This window comes from Herpailurus yagouaroundi, unplaced genomic scaffold (assembly GCF_014898765.1).
Source record: "Herpailurus yagouaroundi ecotype Mexico unplaced genomic scaffold, PumYag 186, whole genome shotgun sequence".
Lineage (NCBI taxonomy): Eukaryota > Metazoa > Chordata > Mammalia > Carnivora > Felidae > Herpailurus > Herpailurus yagouaroundi.
This window is the reverse complement of record NW_024412417.1, coordinates 14134207-14159266: the sequence shown is the minus strand read 5'-3', so window position 1 is coordinate 14159266 and position 25060 is coordinate 14134207. Positions and strand designations below refer to the sequence as shown.

Sequence of the window (25060 nt, the reverse complement as noted above, 5' to 3'; positions counted from 1 at the left end):
AAAAAAAAAAAAAAAGTGCTCTTTGGCTTCTTTACAGTAGTAGTTTCAAAATGTCTCAAGTTCTCATTTTTTTTAATGAGTAAAAAGTCCTTTTAGAAAAGTGGTTGATATATTAAGGTTGGGTTTCCTGCTTACATGTCTCTGAAACCGTACTCTCAGCCTTTCAGCTCTCCCTGTTCTACTTCCAGGGAGGTCTTCACTTCAGAAATCCAAGACTCATATTCATCCAGCTTGGTGTCAAGTGGGCTGTTGCTGCCAGAATTATCTTGTGATAATTTGAGAGATGTATCAGTTTCTTCTGAAGTACAATCAACTATAGAAGCCTTTGTAGCAGGTGTGTAACAAGGCAAGTGCCCAGCTGCTGCAGCCACTTCTCTTGGCGCTACCCTCTCAATGGACATGAGGACTCAGCGGCCTCATGGAAGGCTCCAGGGAGCTGTGTGCAGTTCTTTGGAGCCTTTTGTTTCTTTGGCAGCTCTTCATTAAAAGATGTATTACCAGAAAACACCAAGGTGTAAATAAGGAATGTTAAACATTTTTTTTCTTCCCAGCTATGCTATCCAAGAGGAAATTCCTTACAAAAGTAGTATTGTGATTACAGCCCTTGTGCTACTGTAATAAACAGTTTGCTTTCACCATATATTGATAAGGTGTTTGGTTGTGAACATGGCTTAAAGGCTTGAAGTAGAGAATACTTCCTAGTATCTGTTGATGAAAATAAACTTGAGAGCTTTTATGGAAAATGAATTTGCTCCAGTTGAAGAGAATCTAAGATCTATATAGGGTAGATTTTTTGAAGTTTAATGTAAATACTTCAATGTCTAGCAGCACCAGACCATAGTATATAGTGGGTCATAATGTGTTGGAGCCAGTAAGTCAGTCCCATTTTTGATTTATAAGCCATAAAAAATGGTGCAATGTCTGTTGGAAATTATACCTAGGATTGGAGCATTGGGGGGAAGTTTGGCATTACCTGGGTTTGAGTCCATTCTTAATGGAGAGGTGCCTGGAAATTCCCTGTGGTGTTTAAAATTAAGGTGGATTAACTTGGTGATCTGGCATACAATACAAACTCTGCTCACCCACAACACATACACACTTATTTTCATTCTGGGTCCATAGAACATACTGTATGTGTCATAGATTTTTGGTTTAATGCATTGTTACCAAGTAACTTCAAATGCTTTTTTGGGAAACTAGCAAAGTATTTCTTTAGTGCTCTAAGGCAGAAATGTAGAACATAAACCTTTTTGAGGTAGTGGAGCTTTAAATATTTTTTGCTAACATGTTAAGAAAATTAGTCAAAGGCTTCTGGAGGTAGGATTATGAACTACTTTTAGGACTCTTTCAGTGAGAGAGGGGCACAATTATTAGAGGTAGGAAAGAAGATCAGCCTACCCATAATCCCCTACTTCAGCGTTTTCAGTTGTTGGAAATACTGGGTTTCTAGGTGACATTTCATGTGAACAAAGGGTTTGTCGGCTTAAGATGTGTTAGAAAACCTCTCTTCTGAAGGCCTTTATCTTTTGCAGATTCTATAGCAGAATTAGTTTTTCCTGCATGTTAACTTTCAGCTTTTAACGGTAACTGACATTTGAGCTTTGCATTTACATGTGGGTCACTATCGTATCAAGTTTTGGGCTCCTTTCGAGAAGGTGAAAGATGGACTGGACCATCTTTTTCAACACACTTGGAAGTTGAAGGAGTTCATTGCTGTCACAAGCCAACCCTAAGTTTAAGAACTCCCCATTCTTAAGCGTTGTGAAGTCCTTTGTCCCATCTGTTTGTGAGCACCTATTCTGAGCTAGGAAATATAGAGGTATCAAAACCTTCAGGGACCATATAAGAAGAGATAGAGCTCACTTATGCTCACTATCTTTTATGTATAGGTTTTATTAGTGTCGGCCTAACAATTTTATTGCAGTGCTCAGTGTAAATAAGGAAATCAAATATTACATGTACTACATCTGTTTTAGTGGTTTAGGTGTGTTAGTCCCTTAATTCTTTCATTAAGTACAGCCAGTATAGCAAATGAATTTTATTTTTCCTTCTGAGTCCTTTTGTGAATCAACTAGGGATTGGTGAATGAACACTAGGGTTACTTTTGAAGTGAGAGTTCGATTTCAATGATAATAATACAGCCATTCTACAAGCATTGTATCCTTTAGAGCAGTCCAGTATTTTGGTTCATGTTATTCATTACTTGTCAACTGTTTTAGTTTTAAAATTATTTCACTTCTACAAAAGTCTGATCTATAGTGGCAGAAAGAGCTCAATGGTTACCTGAAGCAGATTTGGGGATTTACTGCAAAAGGGACACGAGGGAACTTACCTTTATGGTTAGTGGTTACACAGATAATATATGTTTGTCAAAATGGGTGCACGTCGTTTCATGTAAACTGTTGATATGATGGATAGAAAAGGAAAAATAATTTCAAATTTGGGGTTTGCCTGAGAATTAGACCAAAGATACAGAAGAACAGCAAGGTTAAAATCTAGAGACTAGTCATAGAGGCTAAAAGGCTATGAATAAGTATAATAGGATGTTTTTATGCTGTATGTAAGTTGGAGATCCAAAAAAGCAATCCTGTATTTTCTAGGGGTGCTGGAGAGACTTTTTTCCTTTTAAACATAATTTGATCGTCAGCATCTCTGGAGCTAATTGTTTTGTGCCTCAGTGTCTTAATCTCTAAAATGTGGGCAGTACCATTATTATGGTTTTTTTTTTTAAGGGTTAGAGATCTAATTGTATAGATAAAGTACTTACAACAGTGCTTGGCACACTGCCATAACATCTTTGCTGTTAAGAATGTAGGCATTCAGCAGGTAAGATGGATGTTTTTGTAAGTACTGAGGATCCTACTACTAGAGGAAAATCACCCTTTCTGTAAGGACTGCAGCTATAGGAAATTGAGGTACATATCATTGTGACTGTAAACGACTTTTGCATGTGGCAGCAGTTGCCTGTAGAGGTCCATAATTCCTAACTTAAAGTTCCCAGGTAAATAGTACATACAGACTTAGGAGTTTCATGAACTGAAAAATTAGACTGAAGATCTTTTTTTTCATTATTAATAGAATTAAGTGAAAGCTGTTGGACCAAAAAGATTTTTGATGCTAAACTGAACTGAAGGTTTCTGCTGTACTCTTTCTTATACTTACCTTTGATCTTTTTTAAAAAGTAGCTTTTATTGTTTCTATTTCCCTTAGTGCATAGATGAATAGTCCCCTAAATTGTTACTGTAACTGGAGTTAGGTTGTTTAAAATAAATATGTATCCTCAGGCCTAAAATGTCTGCTTCCTGGGCACAGGTTTACATCATTGCTGGTATAACAACCTTTAGAGAGTGTCCAGGCTACAATGTGACTTTACTGCATAAGTATTAAGTCTAATGTAGATATGCCTAAGTTAATTACTTCGTTAAAATAAAAATATTCTCAACTTTTCTGTTTCTGCTGTTGCATGAAGGAGATTTGATGAGCTAAACTGAATGTAGTTGACTTCTTGGAGTTGAAGATGTTTTAAAAGTTTAAAAAACTTATTTCATGGAATCTAATGTTATGGTCTACTGATGAGTTTGTTCTGGTGCATTCAAAAATGCACTTTGGGAACCATTGAAATGGAGTATACCTTAGGATGAGGGCCATCACAGAAAGTGAACACTGGCACATAGAATAGCATTGGGAGAATCAAGGACATGGGAAAGGCTGTGCAAGTTTTGAAATAGGTTGCCAATAGCTGGTCTGTGTCCATTCCGAATGTAACCAGAAGTCAGTACCAGACAATGAGTAGTATCCTGTCTGGAAGACTTGTTTTGCTAACGGACTTTTTGTTTATGTTAAATGCTTGCCTAAAGTAACCTTTAACGACCAGTGAATTCAGCAAAGATAAACTTTTATGTCAGTATATGCTGCCCTGAGGAGAATGGGTGATCTGGGGTAGGGAGGGGAAAGATTTCTTTGCTAAGAGAAATGTTGGATTTAGTCAGCCTTTAGAGCTCTTAGTAAACGGTCTAGGATATACCAGGTGCCTAGCTTGTGCCTAGTTTTAAATTGTGATGGCATTTTTGTGTTACTGGCAATTGGCAACTTAATTTTAGCTCTATTCTGAATCAACACGTTTAAACAAGTGTTTGGTTTTTTTTTTTGTATTCATATGCTATACTTTTTCTTTTCTTTCTTTCTTTTTTTTTTTTTTTTTTACAGCAACCTTTTGAGGAAGTAGTTAAGATAATTAACTGAAGTTCAGAGAAGTTGACCTAGGATCGAATAGCTATTAAATGACATAGCCACGACCAGATCTTTCTGACTTCTATTTCTCTAAGTCAGCTTAACTCATAAGAGAATTACATTGCTAACCTGATGTAGCCAGTACCATTTGAGCTTGAGGTGAGACCTAGACAGTCTGTATCAAAGCTACAGATTGTCCACTAAAGTGACTCTCTACCACTTCTATCCATTTCTGTTACTTCATTTTTCCCCTCCTGTAGAATTTAGAAGACCTTTATCTACAGTTACCTGCTAACACACTGGGAGGTGGTTGGCAGTATATTGAAGCTTAGGCTAGTATTTTAATTTCTTGGCTGCAGATAATATTTCTCTAGCTTTCTTTACTTAAAATGAGGATGTGCTTTCACTGAAAATTGTGTTATGGAAGAACGATAAAACAAGAAATAATACAGGCTGGGTCTGCAACTCCACGTCAATAAGGTGACCATACTGGTGATAAATTGCACATATATGGATTATCTTAAACTATGTCATACTGAGCTTGGTTTTTAAATGTATAAAATACACATTCACTATAAAATGGGCATTAAAAGATAGTGAATGATCCAGTGTTTCTGCAAGTGTTAAGTGATACAGATTCCTCACTAATTTAGGCACTTAGCATGCTTTCATTGACATCCCCTACATTATAAGGTTAATAGTGAAATAATACAGACTTTGAAATAACTTCTATTTTGACAGTTTGTTGCATATTCTAAGGACCCAGACATAAGGCTTGGTGGCCCGTCTCTTGTTTTTCCTGGTTTATGACTTTCGGCTTTGTGGAATACGGCTGAGATGAAAGGATTTATTGACGATGCAAACTACTCCGTTGGCCTGTTGGATGAAGGAACAAACCTTGGGAATGTGATTGATAATTATGTTTATGAGCACACCCTGGTAAGTGTGCCGTTTCACATTTCTCAAATTCAGTGTTTACAAATTTTTGAATTCTAAAACATTGCTCTATTTCTAAGATGTTAATCTGATAAAAGTACTTTTTTCAGATGTTCGCTTTTCCAGGTTGTCTGACACTCCCACTTCCCTTGCGTAGTGATGAGGTTTTCTTCGTAGCCCAGATTAAAACAAGTGGCTTTCTGGGGCGCCTGAGTGGCTTAGTCGGTTAAGCATCCGACTTCCGCTCAGGTCATGATCTCACAGTTCGTGAGTTTGAGCCCGGCGTCGGGCTCTGGGCTGATAGCTCAGACCCTGGAGCCAGCTTCAGATTCTGTGCCTCCCTCTGTCTGCCCCTCCGCTGCTTGCACTCTGTCTCTCACATTGTCTCAAAATAAAACATTAAAAAAATTTTTTTTTAAACAAGTGCCTTTCTAATTTAATCTTTCTCTGCTGTGCCCAGCTCTTGTATGGTCTATTTTCTTGATTATGTTCCTCCTAATCACTATGGCTTTTTACTCCGTTTTTCTCAACTATATGCTTGAGTAGATTTTAATTTATATTTAATATAATTTTGGTCGTGTATGTTGGCTAAGAATTTGGTAACTTACACTGAAATGTTTACTCTGGCGCCAGATGTCAGCTTCTATTGACTCATATTCTTTGCTACTTAAGATTATTTTTGTTATGTACTTACTAATAGAACTATCTTTGTTTATTATCTTGCTAATAAAATTTGTTGGAGCTAATTTCCCATTTCCCCAAATTTATTGAAAGATTTTCACGTTATTGGTGTTCAGTAATAGGATACCAAAGTACTTTTGTTGACCTTTACACGTGTGCTCCAGTCTCCCCACACCTCAACAGATCTCTTTCCCCTGGCATCAAAATTTTGGGGAAAAAAGTGACACTTGTCATACTGTTCAGTCAATTGTATAGCCATGCCATTCTGCAGTTCCTTCTCTTAGGTCACTAGGAACCTCCTTGTGGAAGTATGCTGACCTTTCTCTTAGTCCTCTAACTTTTGCAACATTCTTTGTGGGTCAGATAATGATCTTCGAAATAATCCTTTCATTCATTCTTGTCCCACAATGTTGAATTATCCCACATTTAGTGAGGGTTAGTCTACAGCCCTCTTCTTTCCTAGCAGTGTCATCTAATTGTATGGTTCAAGGGTGGTTACAGCTGAAAATCTTGTTGTTGTTGTTTTTTAATCCCAGTTTGCTGGTCGCCATAATTATTGCCTTATTTGTTTTTTCCATATTAAAGTAAAAATAAATTTTCTGTCTCTAGAACGTTAGGGATGGTATATCTTGACAGAATGGAGTAATTTGAGTACAACTGTCCCATATCTGCTATGCAAAAACCTTAATTTCCAATCATGTCTATATCCTGATCAGTATTTTCCAATAATGTAAATTTTCAAATGTGTATTAAGGAATAGAAAACAGTAATATTGTCTTGGCTTTTCAAACAATAGTTGTGTATTCTAAATAAGATGATTTGGTCTGCCATGTAACATTGAATAATTTATGCTCTCTCTGCCTGACATGTTACAGTCATTTCTCTTACCCTAGAGTAGCCATGTTAAAATTATTACAGATTTCCCCAGATCCCTAATTAAAATCTGTTTTCTTAGTTTTGAAGGAAGAATATCCTTATTCCAGTTCAGCTGGTATTTAGTGTACTTCTGTATTTTTTTTTTAATATAATTTTGCCATCTCTGTATACAGACTACCAGCTTTGTCACCTTAAAGATCGGTTCCTAGTGTCCTTGCTTTCTTGTTTTACCATCCTGTCTTTACGTGCAATTTATAATGGAGATACATAGCTTATTTTGGTTAGCATTCCTGATTCTACTCACTGTATTAGGAAATCAGGTCCTGAACTACCAGAGTAGTTTTAAACAGTGTAGGAAAAAAGCATGGAAGGAAACAGGTGGTTTTCTTCTCCTTTACTCCCCCAAACTGAGGCAATTGTAAAGTAGAAAGTCACTACCATTGATACAGTTTTTTAGAAAAAGCAAAGAAGAGAATATGTTATATGGCAGCATAGCACAGCAAAAAGTCCAGTTTTATAAAGAAAAAGGTATTTGGATTCTCCTGTATTTGCTCTGTTTAGCTTTAATTACTCTTAAGCCTTAAGTATAGTAGTGTGTGTAAATGTGTATTTTCGCTCCTTTATGGAGGAAAAGGGAGTTCTTTACTACTTTTGGTACTCTGTTTTCAATGGTTCCTTTATTATTTCTCTTTTTTGTGTGTGATCATAATAGACAGGGAAAAATGCATTTTTTGTGGGAGATCTTGGAAAGATTGTGAAGAAACACAGTCAGTGGCAGAATGTAGTGGCTCAGATAAAGCCATTCTACACAGTAAAGTGCAACGCCACTCCAGCTGTACTTGAGATTTTGGCAGCTCTTGGAACTGGATTTGCTTGTTCCAGTAAAGTGAGTATTTTTCATTATTTTGTCACTGAACTGCAACATTTTAGAACTCACTTTAACTTTTGGTTACAGCAGTTAGAAAAATTGCAAGGAAGTTTCTCTTTTGGATGTTTTTAAACTCTTGTGTAAATTCGCAGCCTGATGGAAATTTACAAACTTTTCAAGTGTACCAATGAAAGGAAAGTTTCAGTGAGATGAGATTTTGAAAAGCTTTATCTTTTGTCAACAACTTTTTATTTGTTCTTCATTCTTAGGCTAGTGCTAGACCATTACTTCTGATAACAGCAAAATAATTCTAAACCAGATTTCTCTGGTGGTAATTACAGCTTTTAAAAGGATTTTTAACACAGAGTAGTGTTATCAGAATAAGAACTGTGACTTTATGCAATCCCAATTTAACTTAATGTGATTTAAATTTAGCCAAAAATAAAAGTTATAAAGTGGTAATTGAATGAAAAGGGGTAATAGAAATTTTGCTTTTTAGATGACACTATTTAAAATATATTTTTATAGACTGAAATGGCTTTAGTGCAAGAATTGGGTGTATCTCCAGAAAACATCATTTACATAAGTCCTTGCAAACAAGTGTCTCAAATAAAGTATGCAGCAAAAATTGGAGTGAACATCATGACATGTGACAATGAAGTTGAATTGAAGAAAATTGCACGTAATCACCCAAATGCCAAGTAAGTGTAAAACTAAGTACATGGGAATATTTATCTTACTCTTTAGGGTTTGGGTTTGTCTTTGGCCTGGGAAAAGGCAATGCTTAGTAGAGTAGTGATTTGTATTGTAATTATTTTTTTAACTTATTTAATAAGTTCCTATATCGAAAATGCTGATAGCATCTTATTGGCTACCTATTTCTGATCCTTCTTGTAGAGTTGGGAGGAGATAAGGGCAGTTTGGAATATGAATTTATAATCTTGAACTCGAGGAAGAAAATGGGGTTCTTGGGATAATAAAATGAGGGCCACAGCCTATTTTCATAATCATATCAACCCTACTAGTTGTCATGCTGGGAACAGGATATGTGTTGGTCAGCTTTTTTTCCTGGTTAGCTCAGGGTTTAATCTGCCTTTAGCTGTAGTTCTTAAATGGTTGTCCTTAGTGGCAGTGTCTTAGGAGCCTACTCTGTAGATTCAAGGGGTTTCTTTTCTAAGGCCCACTCTTCTCTTTGCATAGGAAGTTTACTTTTTTTTTTTTTTGTACTTGTTCCTGCATGCATCTCAAGAATTTTTAAATTAAAACGTGTACTTTTTAAAAGCAAAAAGCAGATTTAATCTTGTCATGAACTGGTACGTCAAGAAGACCTTAGGATATACTAAAAGTATAGTGTATTAATACAAAATTGCTTGTTTTTAATGCATTGTGTTCCTGAAAATGTGTATCATATCCATATTTTCGTTGTATATTTATAATTTTCTTATTGACTTCAATGGTACTCTTAGGTGTCCTGACAGGATTGATTACTCTAAAAAACTTTGAATAAAGGCCTTTTGGGGAAAATTCTAGTGAACCACTTGTCTCTCTCAAAAAATCTTTCTGTTCTGTGATCTTTTAAAGACAGCAGTGATTAGGGATGTTTACCTTGTTAATTGTAAAGTGGATGTTATATTCTTGATAGAGCTGATTATTTATACCTATAGGAAGAATAATTTTGCTTTTATCAGACTTGGCCCCTCTGATCATCAGTCACTCATCAGGACTTCTTTGGGAAAACAGTTTTACAAACAGCATTTGTATATTTTGGGTTTTAGTAGTTTGTAGTTACTGTGTGTCTCCTGAGACAGTCTTGATCATTTTGTCTTGGTTGTCATGATTTGGAAGGAAATACCAAATAGAGTTGAATCAGTATTTAAAAGGCTACTGTTTTAGATGCTTAAATAACTCCCAAGTTTGCCAATTTTCTGGTAAGATGTATGAGATTAATAGGAGTTCTCAGAATAAGTGGTGGAAATTTAGGTAGCTAGAACAATTTAGGAAATTTGAAACATTTAAAGCCCTGATATTTTCATCCGAAAGACAATGATGGCATTGCTGTTCAATTTAGTCTTTCTAGGTGGTTTTGTGGACTGATGGACTTCATTTGAAAGTAATGTCGTCTTTCATTACAGAGCCCAACTGACTCTTGCTGCTACAACAGAGTCTTAACTTCCTGCATTTTCCAAATTCCCGTCCTTGTGAGCTTCATGCTTTAGGCCCTAATGGCTAGTTTTTTCTCTGTACAGGATTGTTTTTCATTAGGTTCACTGATTTCAACCGTCGCTGGATTTGGGAGCACTGGCAACATAATCAACATACTTCTACAATCTTCAGGCTTCACATGTGCTGATGATGATGTAAACCAACTCTGCCCCAATCATCTTCCCCTTCTCTTAGGGTCTTACTACATATTGCAACAGAAGATAATATTGGAGGCGAAGAGGGTAACATGAAGTTTGGCACTACCCTGAAGAACTGTAGGCATCTCTTGGAATGTGCTAAGGAACTTGATGTCCAAATTATTGGGGTTAAGTGAGTATTTGCTTTAAATTTCATTTTATGGTGATAAATCTTTGTCTTTCTGATTTATTTTAAGACTTTTTGCATGAACTCTGATAGATTCAACTTTCAGTTTAATGTATTTTTTTTCCTTAGTCTAGGAAAAACAACTAAATATGCTTTATCCTTCATGTAATTTTGTGCCTATACCTTCCCCTTCCCTAAGAGATAAAATAGTAAATAAAAATTCAATTAGTAATTTAAAACCCCCCTTCTTTAAATTGAAGGCAGAGGATGTACTAGAATTCTAATGAATACCAGGATGGCATTCATTCGAGTTGTGTGCTTTTATTTTTTTTCCCCATCTTTAAATTTTTTTCCTTTTCATCTTAATCTCTTGGCCACTCCAATAAATCAGACATTGTTCCACTTCTCTTGATTTTTATGTGTGTAGAAACTGAGGCCCAAAGAGATTTAATGATTTGATCATGATGTCAGAACTATGGTCTGGGTCAAATTTGGAGCACAGAGCTCCACGTTTTTTGAGTTGCCAGTCCATTGTTAGTCTCACTGCAATGCAACGTCTTGGTTTTTAAGTTGTTCATAAAGATGGATAAAAAGTCACCACTGTTAAGTTTAATTCTGCCTTAGGTAACAATATTGACCGATTTGAGGGTTTTCGTATTTCTGTTTTTTAAGGTAACATTCAGTAAAATTGACTTTTTGGATTTGACTTGTTACGAATTTTAACAGATTCGTGTAACCACTGCCATAGTCTTAAGTATTCTGTTACGAGTCTCTAAGTTTCTCTTAATAAGTAGCATTAACAAGTGTTAGTACTACTCAGCTGAATTAATGTACATTTGTATTTAAATTTTTTTTTTATGTTTATTTCTGAGACAGAGACAGAGCATGAGTGGGGGAGGGGCAGAAAGAGAGAAGGAGACACAGAATCCGAAGCAGGCTCCAGGCTCTGAGCTGTCAGCACAGAGCCCGACGCGGGGCTCAAGCCCACAAACCACAAGATCATGACCTGAAGTCGGTCGCTCAACTGACTGAGCCACCCAGTACCTTTGTATTTTACAATAGACACGTTTTTATATTTTGTCAGATAAAAGTATACATTCAAATTAAAGATTTTGTGACCCAGTTTTATTAGTGGTGCTTGATGCTTCATATACATAAAAGCCTGTCTCTTTCTGGTAGTTATGAAGCCTGACAGCTCATTGTTAAATTCTTTGTAAAATTACAGTGTTACCCATACATTGCCTTTTCTTAAAAAACAAACAAAAAATCAGCCAAACAAAAAAACACTGCTATTGTAACTTGGATAATTAGAGGTGTGTGCTTCCAGTTCTTTAAATATTTGGTAATGTTATGTCTGGTAAATGAGAACTGAAAGAGAATGACAGGAAGGACCTCTAAGATGTGCTGTTGCTTTAAATTTACTACTCTCTTTCTTCCAGATTTCATGTTTCAAGTACTTGCAAAGAATCTCAAGTATATGTACATGCTCTGTCTGATGCTCGATGTGTGTTTGACATGGCTGTAAGTTGTTGCCTTACGTTATTTCGATGTTTTAAGCCAGGGTGTTATTTAAGACTAATATCCAGTGTTTTTACTACCTCTGAAGTACCCTCATATACTTAAAACATTTGCATCATTTTTTATAATCCGTTCCATACAGTCACATTTTTTAACTAGGTAAAGGGATGAAATAGTAATTTATTTGCATATGACTACAAGCCAGGACAGACCTCAGGAAGACTGTACTGTATACATATACCATTGAGTAAACCTTCTTCGGTTAATAGAGACCAAAGCACTTGCTATACTAAAGATTATAACAGATCTTATTTACCTCCTTGGGAAGGGGTGTTTGAAATGTCCTTGTAGCCATAACAATTTGGATAAGCATTTGAAGTATTTTTTCCTATCTCTAGGGAGAATTTGGCTTCACAATGAACATGTTAGACATTGGTGGAGGCTTCACAGGATCTGAATTTCAGTTGGAAGAGGTAAACTTTGTTCAGTGGATGGATGTGCTGGAATAATCTCATTCTTTACTAAAATGGTAGATATAGACTAGAGTTTAACAATGGCAGGAAATAAACCCTGTACTATCTGTTTAAAAGTGATTCTGGGGTACCTGGCTGGCTCAGTTGGTTAAGCATCCGACTTTGGCTCCGGTCATGATCTCATGGTCTGTGAGTTGGAGCCCCATGTCAGTTTCAGAGCCTAGAGCTGCTTCGGATTCTGGGTCTCCCTCTCTCTGCCCCTCCCCTGCTCTCGCTCGCATGCTCTAACAAATATTTTTAAAAATTTTTTAATTTGATTCTAAGATAAAGAGACAATGAGAAGACCTAGCTGACTTTGAAAAGCTTAATAAAATTCTGTGAACTCTAACATAACTTACTTACAAAAAATTTGTATACAGTTGCGTTTCTGCCCTTAGGGGTACTTGATTGCACAAATGAATTTATCATCTGGATAGTTTAAGCTGTTTTAATTAGATGTACGTTACTATTCACCTTCTTGCTCTCCCCTCCATCCCTCATGCTATAATATTTAGAAACTGATTTGCTAGGGTTAGATTATAGAACATGACTGTGTCATGAATTATCTAATTCAATATTGAAATCATAATGTGGGGTTTAAAATTTATAGGTTAATCATGTTATCAGCCCTTTGTTGGATGTCTACTTTCCTGAAGGATCTGGCATTAAGATAATTTCAGAACCCGGAAGCTACTATGTGTCTTCTGCATTTACACTTGCAGTTAATATCATTGCAAAGAAAGTTGTTGAAAATGATAAATTTTCCTCTGGAGGTAAGTTTTTTTTTTTTTTTCCCCTCCCCATTTTTGAGAGAGTGTGAGCAGGGGAGGGGCGGAGGTGGGGGTCAGAAGATCCAAAGCGGGTTCTATGTTGACAGCTGGATGCAGGGCTCGAAATCACGAACAGTGAGATCATGACCTGAGCCCAAGTTGGACGTTTAACCAACTGAGCCACCCAGGTGCCCTCTTATAGTTTGGTTTCTGTTAGATCAATTCATCTACAAATGAATTGAAATGATTAGATACTTGTCAAGTGTAAAATACTGTAGGACATGGATGTTTATATGTTGTGAAGGACCTCCTGAATCTAACTCTTGGTTCTGGTGTTTTGATAAGCATATTTTAGGTAAGCTTCCCCAGCTGATTGATTGTCCTATCTTGTTAAGAACCGGTGTTTTATTGTAATGTCTCTTGTCATGGAACTTTTACTCATGGGGGACAATGTACTTTATGCTTTCTTTCATAACAAGGGCCAACAGTCTTAATCTCTCTTGTCAAACCAACAAAAAGGCAGTAGTCAGTCTGTCTTCCTGACAAATACTACTTTAAAAAATGTAGAAAGGACTGTTGAACATTAAGAAGACTTACTCTTATAGTTTTTTTCCTTAAGTTAACGGGAATAAGTTTTTTTTCTATAAATAGTCTTAAAAATTTCAAACTTGAAGAGCTGCAAGGATACAAGGAACTTTACATTTTGATCACTTGGTTAAGATGGTATCAAGTGAGTTTTCTTCATAATGAATTGGAAAGATCATTGTAAATAACCTTTTTCTCTTCGTATTTTTACTTCATTATTCAGTTTAAGAATAGCTTTCTCTTTCTACCTTCCTACCTATTTATATTAGACTCCTAGGTACTTATTCAACAGGTTATGTAATCTACTACTTTTCATTATTTACTGCCCAAAATTTGGGTCCTTTTGACGTGCCCCCGTCATTTCCTGAGTGCTATTTTACTTTCTGGTACATCAAGATGTTCCAAGCTCTTCTTACCCTGCCTCAGACCTGGAGTTGGCCGTTTCTCCAAAGAGCTCCAATTCATTTTAATGGAGAGTGGTATTTTAAAAACCAAGAAGAGTATTGATTGTGTTCACTACTTCTGACATGTCCTTTTTATTCAGTGAGTACAGTCTTAAATACACGATCTGACAAATAATGAAGGCATATATTGACATCCCTATAAAAACATAAATTTCATATCCTAGAATTTCCCTCCAGTTTTGTTCCTTTGCCAGATAGCGACCATTCTGATGGTTTTTCCACCATATATTAGTTTGGGCTATCCTCAAACTTCATATAAATGGAATCCTCTAGCATATATTTTAGGACCGCTCAGTATAGTGTCTGAACAATTTTTTTTCACGTTCAGTACTAATATTCCACTGTGAATATGCAATTTATTCATTCTCCTTGGCAGTGAATAACAATGAATGACAACTGGTTGTTTCCAGTTGTGGGCTATTATGAGTAAAACTTAATCTTGTGTAAGTCTTATGGACATTTTTCATTTCATTGGGGGAAATGACTAAGAATAGAATTGCCAGGTCACAGAGTAGATGTTTCCGAAGATTTCAGTGGTATTTTATCCTCCTGGTGGTATATATGTGCAAGTTCTGATTGTTTCCCCACTTTCATGGATGTTTTCAGCATTGTCACTTTTTAGTTTTCTCCATTCAATAGGTATGTGGTGGTGATGGCTCATTGTAGTTTTAATTTGCATTTACCTGGTAACTTCTGTAGGGAACTTTTTTCATGTGTATTGGTTATCTTCCTGTATGAAATGTCTTTTCAGTTTTTTAGGCTAACAGTTTTAAAGTATGTCAGTATATTTTTTTAAATTAAATATTTGGGAAATGTGAAAGCTGTAAGTCTGCTCTATAAATATTCAGTCTGTTTGCTATGCCTTGCATAGTAACTCTATTAGAAATTTCAATATAAATTCATCTTTGTTTTTTCTGCTTTATTTCAGTAGAAAAAACCGGAAGTGATGAACCAGCCTTCATGTATTATATGAATGATGGTGTTTATGGTTCTTTTGCAAGTAAACTGTCTGAGGACTTAAATACCATTCCAGAGGTTCACAAGGCAAGTTTTATTACAAATACCAGAGCTGCTTATTTGGCAGTTTATAAACTGAGCCCTCCCCCCCCCCCCTTTTTTTTTTTTTTAAAGATGCATCCCAAGTTTTGGAGATATACTTTAGGATGGGAAATGTTGCCCTTTTTTGAGGAGTTGCCCTCCTTAGATGGAGTTAAGAAGGAGCACCAGTGCCCCTGGCTCCAGGCCTGCCTTTCATAGGTGCATTGGGTCTGACTCAGTGAAAAATGCTCTCATCCTCCCTCGGATTCATTACCTGCATGAACACGAGTAAAAATTAATGAAGAAATAAAACCTTTTCCTACAGAAATACAAGGAAGATGAGCCTCTGTTTACAAGCAGCCTTTGGGGTCCATCCTGTGATGAGCTTGATCAAATTGTGGAAAACTGTCTTCTTCCTGAGCTGAATGTGGGAGATTGGCTTATCTTTGATAACATGGGAGCAGATTCTCTCCATGAACCATCTGCTTTTAATGATTTTCAGAGGCCAGCGATTTACTACATGATGTCATTCAATGATTGGTAAAGTATTGTTTTCATTTTAAAGCTGATTGGGTATTTGAGATGACATAAGATGTTTGCTAATAATTTTAATTCTGTAACAAATGCCTGACAAGCAATAAATAGCAAAGTGCCCCTCCCTCTGTTAAGGATTATTGGAAGACTAGTTATATTTATAGTCTTGTCCATTTGTTATGTGGTAGTGTGGTCTTTGTGCTTAAATTTAGAATTACACTTTTTTTTTTTTTTTTAATGTTAGGTATGAGATGCAGGATGCTGGAATTACTTCAGACACAATGATGAAGAACTTCTTCTTTGTGCCTTCTTGCATTCAGCTGAGCCAAGAAGATGGCTTTTCCTCTGAAGCTTAAACAGGCATCAATGCTTCTTTAGATCTGAAGTTGCAGGTTAAGCTTGTCTGGTCTACATTCCAGTGTGAAACAAATTCAAACAATCTTATTCTGTTAATTCTCTTGGAAACAAAATCTATTAGTAATAGCTGTTTGGGACCAGACAAAATCAGCTTTCATCTATAATTCATTGGGGGGTAATTGGGAGATTTAGATAATGTATCCAGATTTAAACTTAACCAGTTTGTCCTACCCCTTAAGCATTTAAAATAAAATATGCAACAAAATGGATGACTTAGTGGAGATGGAAGCCCATTAATTGGGTTCCCCATTAAATCGTTTACATACAAGTACACAGTTTTTATACTAAGGATTCATGTTAAAAAGTCTTGTAAAGTTAATGTCTTTCACCCAGATATATCAAATGTCAGTGGAAGACCAGTGTGACTTCATTAGATACGTTTAGTGTATTTAGAATGTGTAAATTTGTGCTTTGAACTGTAGTTTAATAAATGTAAAATTGCATCATAGTATTTGTTGTATTTGACCTAATGTAACCCTTGTATGATTGCAATAAAATTTTGTGTAGATTTTACTGTTTTTTCAGGCTAAAACTTTGGGAAAGGGGCTAGCTAGCAAAGGTAGTTTTGAAATAGATGTGTATATGGACTGTTTTGAAGGTTTTTTTTATTTTTTGTTTTTCCTTTATAGCCCATTTAAGTTTAGTTTGGCTCAGTACATTTTTTCAGTTATTTAATTAGTAATTTAAGTAAAATGTTTGGTAAATCATTGTGAAGTTCAGATTCATTATGGAGAGTCGATGTGCAGTAAGCATGATGTTTTAACAATTTTAACACCAAAAATGTTAATTCTGCATAAACCGATTGTAATAATTAATAGGTGTTTCTGTATAGATAGAATGCATAGAATACCTTAGTAAATCTTTGAATTACAAATCTTTCGGCTGAAATGGAAGATTCTATTAAATACTTTGAATAAACTTGGGGGGAGGGAAATAAAATTGCAGAAGAGTCTGCAGCGCACTAAAACTTAAAGAAGGGCTACATCTATATCCAGAAACCTGATGCTCTTTTGCACGGAACATTATTTAAATTCAGAGTTGTAAGGGGGTGGGGTGAAGCACACCTGTTCTCAGTTTCTCAATTGCAATGATTTCAAACTTTAGGAGTTTGCTTTGTTTTAGTTACTCTCCATTCCTTGTTATTTCCCATTCAGCTTAGTAATTTTAATTCTTTTCATACTAAAATCTTGTGACTGGGGGAAGGGAGTTAGCGTTACTAACCTGACAGTTGTTGCCAGGCGTTTACGTTGTTCACTGCTAGTATATTAGTAATCCTAGATCTCAGAATCACAATAGTAATAAAATATAAACAACAGGGGTCATTTTTTCCTAACTTACTCTATGTTCAGATGTGGAATTTCTGTCTCCCAAGAGGAAATGTGACTTCACTTTGGTGCCAATGGACAGAAAATTCTACCTGTGCTACATAGGAGAAGTTTGGAATGCACTTAATAGCTGGTTTTTACACCTTGATTTCAAGGTGGAAAGAAATTGATCATGAATCTCTAATAAATTTCAATCTAAACCAGTAGGTGCTTAATATTTTTTGATTTGATTGATGCCCATTTGAATTTCATGGGTTCTATTAATTAAATTTAAGACCCCAGTCCATTGTCATCTAATTACCCTTGGACTTTACCAAGGCATAATATGGGGTTTTATGCAAAGTTCCAAGCTACATGCAACTTTTTTTAACCGTAATAAAGAGGAGGAATTCTTCCCAGCCTTCTTTACATGTCGTGCTTTGTGGTCCAGAAATGACAGACCTTTTAGAAGATGGTACAACTTTGAGTTCTTGGCTTGAGTATACAGCTTTGAGTTTTCATGGCTTGTCAACTTTGCCATATTCATAGGAGAGCTGTTCTATGTATACAGCTCAGAGTAGCAAATATCACATGTGAATGAAATGGTAACCTTAAGAAATGTCTGTATTGTATTTGAAGACTGTTTGCCATAAAATCTGAGGTTTGAACTAATGTATTTCAATTTGGTATGCTAAAAAGTACTGAATTAATGTAACAATCTTTTTTTTTTAAACAATATTGTAATCTCAGTTCAGAATTTAACTGAAAACATAAAACCCAAATGATTTCTATATAGTAAATTGAACTGTAAAGGTAATTTGTGTGTGATTCTGAATACACAGATAAAATGTTTTTATTCCTCCTTATGTTTTACTTTGGCTTCTATTGTGAAAGAGTTAATTCTGCATTTCAACTCTGAATATTATGAACTTCCAGTTATTCTTTCAGAATCTTAATTATAAAGTAGCAAATCCGGTAACATGCTGGGCATTACACATGGAAGATTTTGGTAAAGTTCAATACATACGTGAGCACGAGTATGTTTCCAGGGCCACATTTTCTAGATTGATCCATTAATTCACCAGCCTTTTAATAATTTTAAACTGAAAACTAAATGAAATTGATTTATATGAATTAAAATAGATATTCCAAATAAATGTGGGCACTGATAACATTCACTGAAAATACTGTGCTTAAAAAGCCACTGTTGAATCTTTTTGTCCCTTTTTTCGGGACTTTGTGTTTTCTCACTGTTGATATTGGCAACTTGACCAGTTATATAGCAAGAATACTTGCTTAATTGACTAAAACAGAAGAGGAGAAAAATCTGTAGTCTTGCACATTCAAGTTGTGAATAAATCCTACAAATACTTCATAATTCCTGTCTTGTCCGTGCTGAAGGCACAAAAGAATGGTCTATTTGCAGATTGAGGCTTTCATAGTGAGAATAAACCTAGGCTAGGAATAAAAAAAAAAACAAAACAAAACCTTATTCTGGTCTTTTGATAGCAAAAGTACGAATTTCTGAAGCCTTTTTACTCTGCTGGGATTGCGATCAAATTTGTTAGGGATGGTTTGGATTAGATTTTTTCCCCTAGGTCTGTTGTTAATTCAGGATGGGGTTTCAAAAGTATAGAAATAGGAAAGCATTTTAAGTTTGAAGAAATTCTGGTAATGTATGATCATCAATTTGGGCAAATTAACTTGAAAAGTAGCAGTGCCTACTCTTTACTGAAGGACTTTGTTTTTCCTTTGCTTACTACAGATTGTGGGTGTTACATGTATCTTAATCACAGTTTTTTATCTTCACCCAGAATGCAGTGTAGATAGGGGAAGACAGAATTGCTACAGGCACTCTGTCCGGTGTTGCACAGTGGAAGGATTTATGTTTTATCTGTTGAAAATGGCAAACTCTTTTTTTTAATGGCAATGAGTAGAAGGTTTAATCTACCCAACACGCTCATTTTGTGTGTTGTCTTGGAGCAGGTAAGAACCATCTCTTAACTTCTGAATCCCTTGACCTATCTTTTAATTTTTTTTTTCAACGTTCATTTATTTTTGGGACAGGGAGAGACAGAGCATGAACGGGGGAGGGTCAGAGAGAGAGGGAGACACAGAATCGGAAACAGGCTCCAGGCTCTGAGCCGTCAGCCCAGAGCCCGACGCGGGGCTCGAACTCACGGACCACGAGATCGTGACCTGGCTGAAGTCGGACGCTCAACCGACTGCGCCACCCAGGCGCCCCTCCCTTGACCTATCTTGACTTTAATTTCAAATGCATATTCATTGGTAAATGGTCTTTCTAATCCTGATTGTACCATAACATTGCTTATGCCTGTTAAAACCTGTGCAGTTGATGGCCTAGTGAGAAGATTACTACTGTATTAACTATGGGAAGTTAAAAAGAATCTGCAGTTGACCGATGACCTGATTGTGCATTGGCGGTCCCCCCCCCCCCCGCCCGAAAGATTTTGTAAGAGTGAAAAAGAAAATCTTGTAGTAAACTAGTAGGATATTATTCAGATTCAATTTAGGGCCAGATAACTTAAAAGCTTTTCCTAAATAATGGTGCCAGACTGCCTGGTGTGTGCCTATATCTACAACTTTGACACCACCTCGATTTTTAGCAGTAGTATGCAGAAGACCTATGACTAAAGGTTAGGAATTTTAATTCTCTGGATTTTATTGATTTCCTCCCATCCACTTGGTGTCTCAAATTGCTTTCTAGGAGGTCTTCTCCGCTCCATATTCCAAGTCTATTTTTCACTTTGGCAACTTTTTAATTTCCAAGCTAAGGGTGCAGTATCTTTTATCCAGGAGACTGTCCCTGAATTCTTCATGACTTAAACCTACTCATATTTTCCTTTTAAGTAATCAACAGCAATGAAGCAAGAGCATTTTCCAAGTTCAGTTTCCTCTAATTCTACAAGGATGCAACACACTTAGGGTGCCTGGGTGGCTCAGTCAGTTGAGCTTCCGACTCTTGATTTTGGCTCAGGTCATGATCTCCGGATGGTGACATTGAGCCCCGTGCTGTGGTCTGTGCTGTGGACCCTGCTTGGATTTTCTCTCTCAAAAAAAGATGTAATACACTTCAAGAGTTTGCTGGGAGAGGGAGAACTTTAGTGGTTCCCAAAAGAAAAGCATTTAAAGTTTATGAATGTGTTATATCTCATGTTGCCCCAATAAGAACTGGGTTGAGAATTAGACTGAAGGGGGGGCATTAGGGTGTAGAGCTGGACATAAATTCATACTGAGGAGGAAAATATTCCCAAATAGCATGACACGATTGCCCCCTCCCTTTCAGGTACATTTTTGCTCTAACTTGACATTCTTACCTAAACATTTTTACACCGAGGGGCACCTGGGTTAAGTCGGTTAAGCGTCCCCCTTTGGCTCAGGTCTTGATCTCACCAGTCCAAAGTTGGTGCCCTGCGTTGGGCTTTGTGCTGACCGCTCAGTCTGGAGCCTGCTTTGGATTCTGTGTCTCCGTCTCTGTCAGCCCCTCCCCTGCTTGGGCTCTCTTTCTCTCAAAAAAAAAAAAAAAAAAAAAAAAAATGATTGCACTGAAATTGTGCCATGGGTCCTTGGGAAAAATGTGGGGTTCAGAGCACAACACTTTGTCCGTGCAATATTATCTTAACATTGATCCCTAATAAAACCAATCACCTTGGGACAAAGCGGTTTCAAAATACCTCCCAGGAGGGAGTAGGGTTGAAAAGTACCAATAATAAAGGATTAGGCTCAAGCCTTAGCTACCAGCAACCCTACTCTTCAGTGACGGCAGTTTTGCGGCAATCGAGAAGATTAAAAAGACAGACATTGGAGCTAAAAGCCTAGGCTTAAGCTGTGTAAGGACCAACATCTCACCAGCCTCGGGACACTATTGTATGACACAAATGAGAAGCTCCAAGTGTCCTAAGGGTTTCTCTCTAACTTACTTGATTTCGCATTTGAAGAAATCTGGGATACCCAGATAGGTTAAGGAATTAGCCTGAGATTTTTACGGCTAAAACATGTCAGAGCAGAGATTTGAGCCTAATACTTGATAAACCTGTGTCATTGTCTTCGATTGGGCTTCCCGGATGCACAGCCACATGCAGAATGTTGGTCGGAAGTGCTCTTGGGAGATGGGAGGCAGGGATGGACAGAGGAGGAAGTTGTCACAATGCAGTTCCAGAGGAGGCCTCAGCTGATGGTACAGGCAGTCCTGGAGCTAGGATGGCTCTTCAGAGTTAAAGCAAATTGAAAAGCGAGGGCTGGGACTTTGTATCACAGTATCAGCCAGTCACTGGCTGGCTACGGGCTGCACTTTGCAAGACGTAAGTTTGGGTGAGCAGTTCCCTGTGGCAAAGGACAATTCTCTGGACAATGTTGTGAGCCAATTCCAAGTGGAGAATGAAGCCATTAGCTGCGAGTCTTAAGCCGTTAGTTGTGAGTCTTAAGACGCACCTGATACTCCTGGTAGTGGGGGATGAGTCCCATCAGCCTTGCAGGAAACCTTGGAGGAGCACCACAGTATCCGGTCCTTAAAAGAAAAAGGCTAGATCGTGTTTAAGGTCAAAAGCAGTTTCTGCTAAGAAGGCTAGCAGCTGCTAGGCCTGCCGTAACAAAGTACCACAAATTGGGGGCCTTCAACAACAGAGATTCATTCATTGTCTCGGTCCTAGAGGCTAGCATTCCAAGGTCAGGGTAAGTGTTGGTTGCTTCGAGGGCTGTGAGGGAAGGATCTGTTCCCTCTTTCCTTGCCTTGTAGATGGCCATTTTCACGTACACCTAGCATTCTCCCTGTATGTGCGTCTGTGCCCAAATTTCCCCTTTTGTAAGGACACCAGTTACATTGGATCAGGGTCCACCCTAATGACCTCATGTTAACTTCAATTACATCTGCAATTACCCTATTTCCAAGTAAGGTCGTATTCTGAGGTACTGAGCATTAAGACTTCAACATGAATTTTAGGGGTACAAAATTAACAACAGCTATGCTGCCAATCCGAATGCAGCAACACCTTGACCCTGGGACCCTGGCCTGACTGCCTCAGTGTGCCTGCCTGTCCACTCCTTTCCTCTCAGCGGCTGCTCCTTTCTTCTGTCCCCTCCCTTTCCGTGGCCTGTTACGTTCTCCAGCTTTCCTTCTTTCTCTTGTCTATCTTCCTGTTTTCCTACAGAGATCTTTGTTTTTTCCCATTATGAAGTGATTTTGTTATAAAAATTCCAATAATACAGAAAGGTATAAAGAAGACCGTTTTTAAAAATCACCTGAAAACTCTTGACAAATGCTTTTAATGCCATGTGGCGCTGGCTTCCAGACACCTCCGTTTCCACCTCAACATTCCAGCCCTCTGTTTCCTCCTGGGAAAAGTATGGCTTCATTAACACTTGAGGGCCCAGCATTTTACTTCTGCCATTTCCAATCGTTTTTTCCCTCCAATAGTGCAGTGAACTGGCTTTGAGTGTTACAGGGGTCTGTGACTCCGGAGAAGAAAATCCAGAGAGATGCTCTGAAGTGAGACCACCCCTCAGGTAAGCCCTCGGGTACACCTGGAAATGGTGGGTTCGAATTGTACCAAAGGGGTGTGGCTACTTTGCAACTCTCCAGATGGTTCTCTAGGGGAAGGGGAAGCCCAGGGTGCAGACCTCCATGGCCTAGCCCAGAGGGCACCTGTAGCTGAGGGCGTGAGACTCGGTCCAAGAACTAGTTTCTTCAGTCTGAGTGGCCACTTTTCACTCCCAGCATTTTAACGTCTCCCTCCCCGTAAACCGGCCCCCAGACCAGCAGCTCAGAAGGCCCTCACCCATTTCCTTCTACCTCACTCACCATTCCCAGCTCCAGCCTGCTGACCACCTCCACGTACTGCGTGACCCAGAGGATACGCAGCACCAGACTGACCCAGACACCCAGGTGAGGGCAACAGGCACACCAGAAACCACGCCTGGTTCTAGAGACTTGCCAGTTTGACTCCCTCCTGTCTCTTCACTGGACTATTGCAATAGTTCCTACCTGGTCTCCTTGCCCCTAGAACTCCCCCTCAGCCCACCATCCTTAGGGCTGCAAAGTGGGCTTCTGTCACTGGTCCGATGGGATGACTGGGCCGCTTTACAATCTTGTGTTCGGGAAGATTCGGTTTGGGATCTGTGCTCTCCAGGCAGGCCTCAGTCGGCCTTAGGAACCATCTTGTTACCCATCCCATGAGATCCCTCATCACCTGTCAAATAGCTTGATTCCTGCAGGGCAAAGCTTGAGGGAGGGTCCAACTTCATCACTGATTCATTCACTCGGGTGATCATTTATTCTCCAAGTACCTTTTGATATTTAGAGGCCATTCTTAACACTCGGACAACAGTAAACAAAATAGCCCTAAATCACTGCCCACGTGGCACTTCCCTTCCAGGGAGCCAACTGACTTCTTTCAACTGACTTCTAGGTAATGTCTGACAGACAAACCAGCTTCTGCTGGATCTTTGGACCTGGCGGAGCAAGTGGTCTGACCCTGTAGGTGCCCCATATCTCTCGTCCAGGATGCCAGGCTGGGCAGGAGGAAACGACACTAATATCCACACAACCCCAATCACGTACCAAGCAAACTGCAGGTGACTCTGTATCGCAGCCCCCACCCCTCTCTGCTGGCAAGTTCCTCTTCCAGCCTGTGACCCGAAAACAGAGCCCCGCTTCCCCCCACTCTGGCTTTGGCTGATGTCTGACACAGAGCTCATAAAGCAGTGGAGCTTGAGCATGTGGATTTGGGGCATTGCATTCCAACTTTGTTTCTGCCACTTACTAGCTGTGTGCCCTTGGATGAGTTATGTAACCTCTCTGAGCCTCAGTTACCTCTTCCATAAAAAGGGCATATTAATTATTTAATGCTGCATAGAAAACTGCCCCCAAACTCTCTGAGGTTCATTTCCCCACCTACAAAAAATTGTAAGAATTCAACGAACTTTACATTTAGTGCTTAAAAAAGTGCCCAGTGTATAGTAAAGGTTCGAGATGTGGTAGCCATTACGTCTCCCTTGTTTCTGCTCACTGAATTTTAGCTTGATGTATCCTGGGGTTCTGAACCCTCTCATTCCTGATGACTCCTGGATAAGATGTTCAGGAAGGTGACGGGGAGTCTGTGCGAAATACGGATGACTCCAAGTTTTCCCAAAGATTTGAAAAAAATATTTTTCATGTAAGATAGAAACTACATAAGGAAAACGGCAATGAAGTGGGGGCGTTGCGGGGGGGGGGGACCTTAAAAATGAGATAAAACGGAGGTGGGGTTAATACAAAAGTGATCGTGATAAGGTCCTGATAAAGGTTGGCCCCGTTTTGGCTCGGAGATTCCTAGCAGCCATAGAGGAAAGTCACATCTAAGTCCAATTTTTAAAGAAGTTTAACAAAATTTAAAGCACCTATAGGTGATGAGTGAGGCTTTCTTGGCTGCCTGTTTACAACGCAGAGCGCAGCGATAGGGGTAATGAAGCTCAACAAGTTTTCTCTGATGAGGACCCAGGCGGGTCTGCTTCCTGATGGGAAAAATTCTGGTATCTCACGCGGTGCACCACAGCTTGAAGTTTACGGGGAGGACGGCAGTGACAGATATTCACACTAGATGGCGCTCGTGGACTACCTTTTGCTTAGTGCCTATGACGTTACCCCATTTTTTCCCCCAATGTGCTTAAGCTGATTTCACTTAATATTAAGTTCTAATGTTCCGCCTTTCCACCCTTTGCATTGCTACAGTGGGGTTTGTAGTGGGGAGGAGCTAGGAGGAAGGGGGCATTCCTGCCTCACTTTCCCCACCCTCCCCCATATCCC

The 25060-nt window shown here is 38.4% G+C and overlaps 1 protein-coding gene and 1 long non-coding RNA gene across 4 annotated transcripts in view; one reads left to right on the top strand and one right to left on the bottom strand.

Moving 5' to 3' along the window:
• AZIN1 (antizyme inhibitor 1) overlaps positions 1-18125 on the top strand; it is a 31840-nt gene extending 13715 nt beyond the window's left edge. Inside the window, exons 3-13 of one of the 3 annotated variants that reach the window (XM_040494159.1) lie at positions 189-334; positions 4972-5169; positions 7436-7609; positions 8120-8292; positions 9989-10123; positions 11557-11638; positions 12034-12108; positions 12758-12920; positions 14895-15010; positions 15330-15544; positions 15783-18125. In XM_040494159.1, coding sequence (XP_040350093.1) covers positions 5068-5169; positions 7436-7609; positions 8120-8292; positions 9989-10123; positions 11557-11638; positions 12034-12108; positions 12758-12920; positions 14895-15010; positions 15330-15544; positions 15783-15894 — 1347 coding nt within the window. In that variant the 5' untranslated portion in view covers positions 189-334; positions 4972-5067 and the 3' untranslated portion in view covers positions 15895-18125. The remainder of the gene's footprint in view (positions 1-188; positions 335-4971; positions 5170-7435; positions 7610-8119; positions 8293-9988; positions 10124-11556; positions 11639-12033; positions 12109-12757; positions 12921-14894; positions 15011-15329; positions 15545-15782) is intronic. The other 2 variants (XM_040494158.1, XM_040494160.1) reach the window with 2 other exon arrangements.
• Positions 18126-19182: 1057 nt separating this feature from the next.
• Positions 19183-19621, bottom strand: LOC121042815 (uncharacterized). Its single transcript, XR_005796465.1, has 2 exons — positions 19514-19621; positions 19183-19280 (listed from the first exon to the last, which is right to left on the bottom strand). It is a non-coding gene; the product is annotated as an uncharacterized LOC121042815 (long non-coding RNA).
• Positions 19622-25060: the final 5439 nt, after the last annotated feature.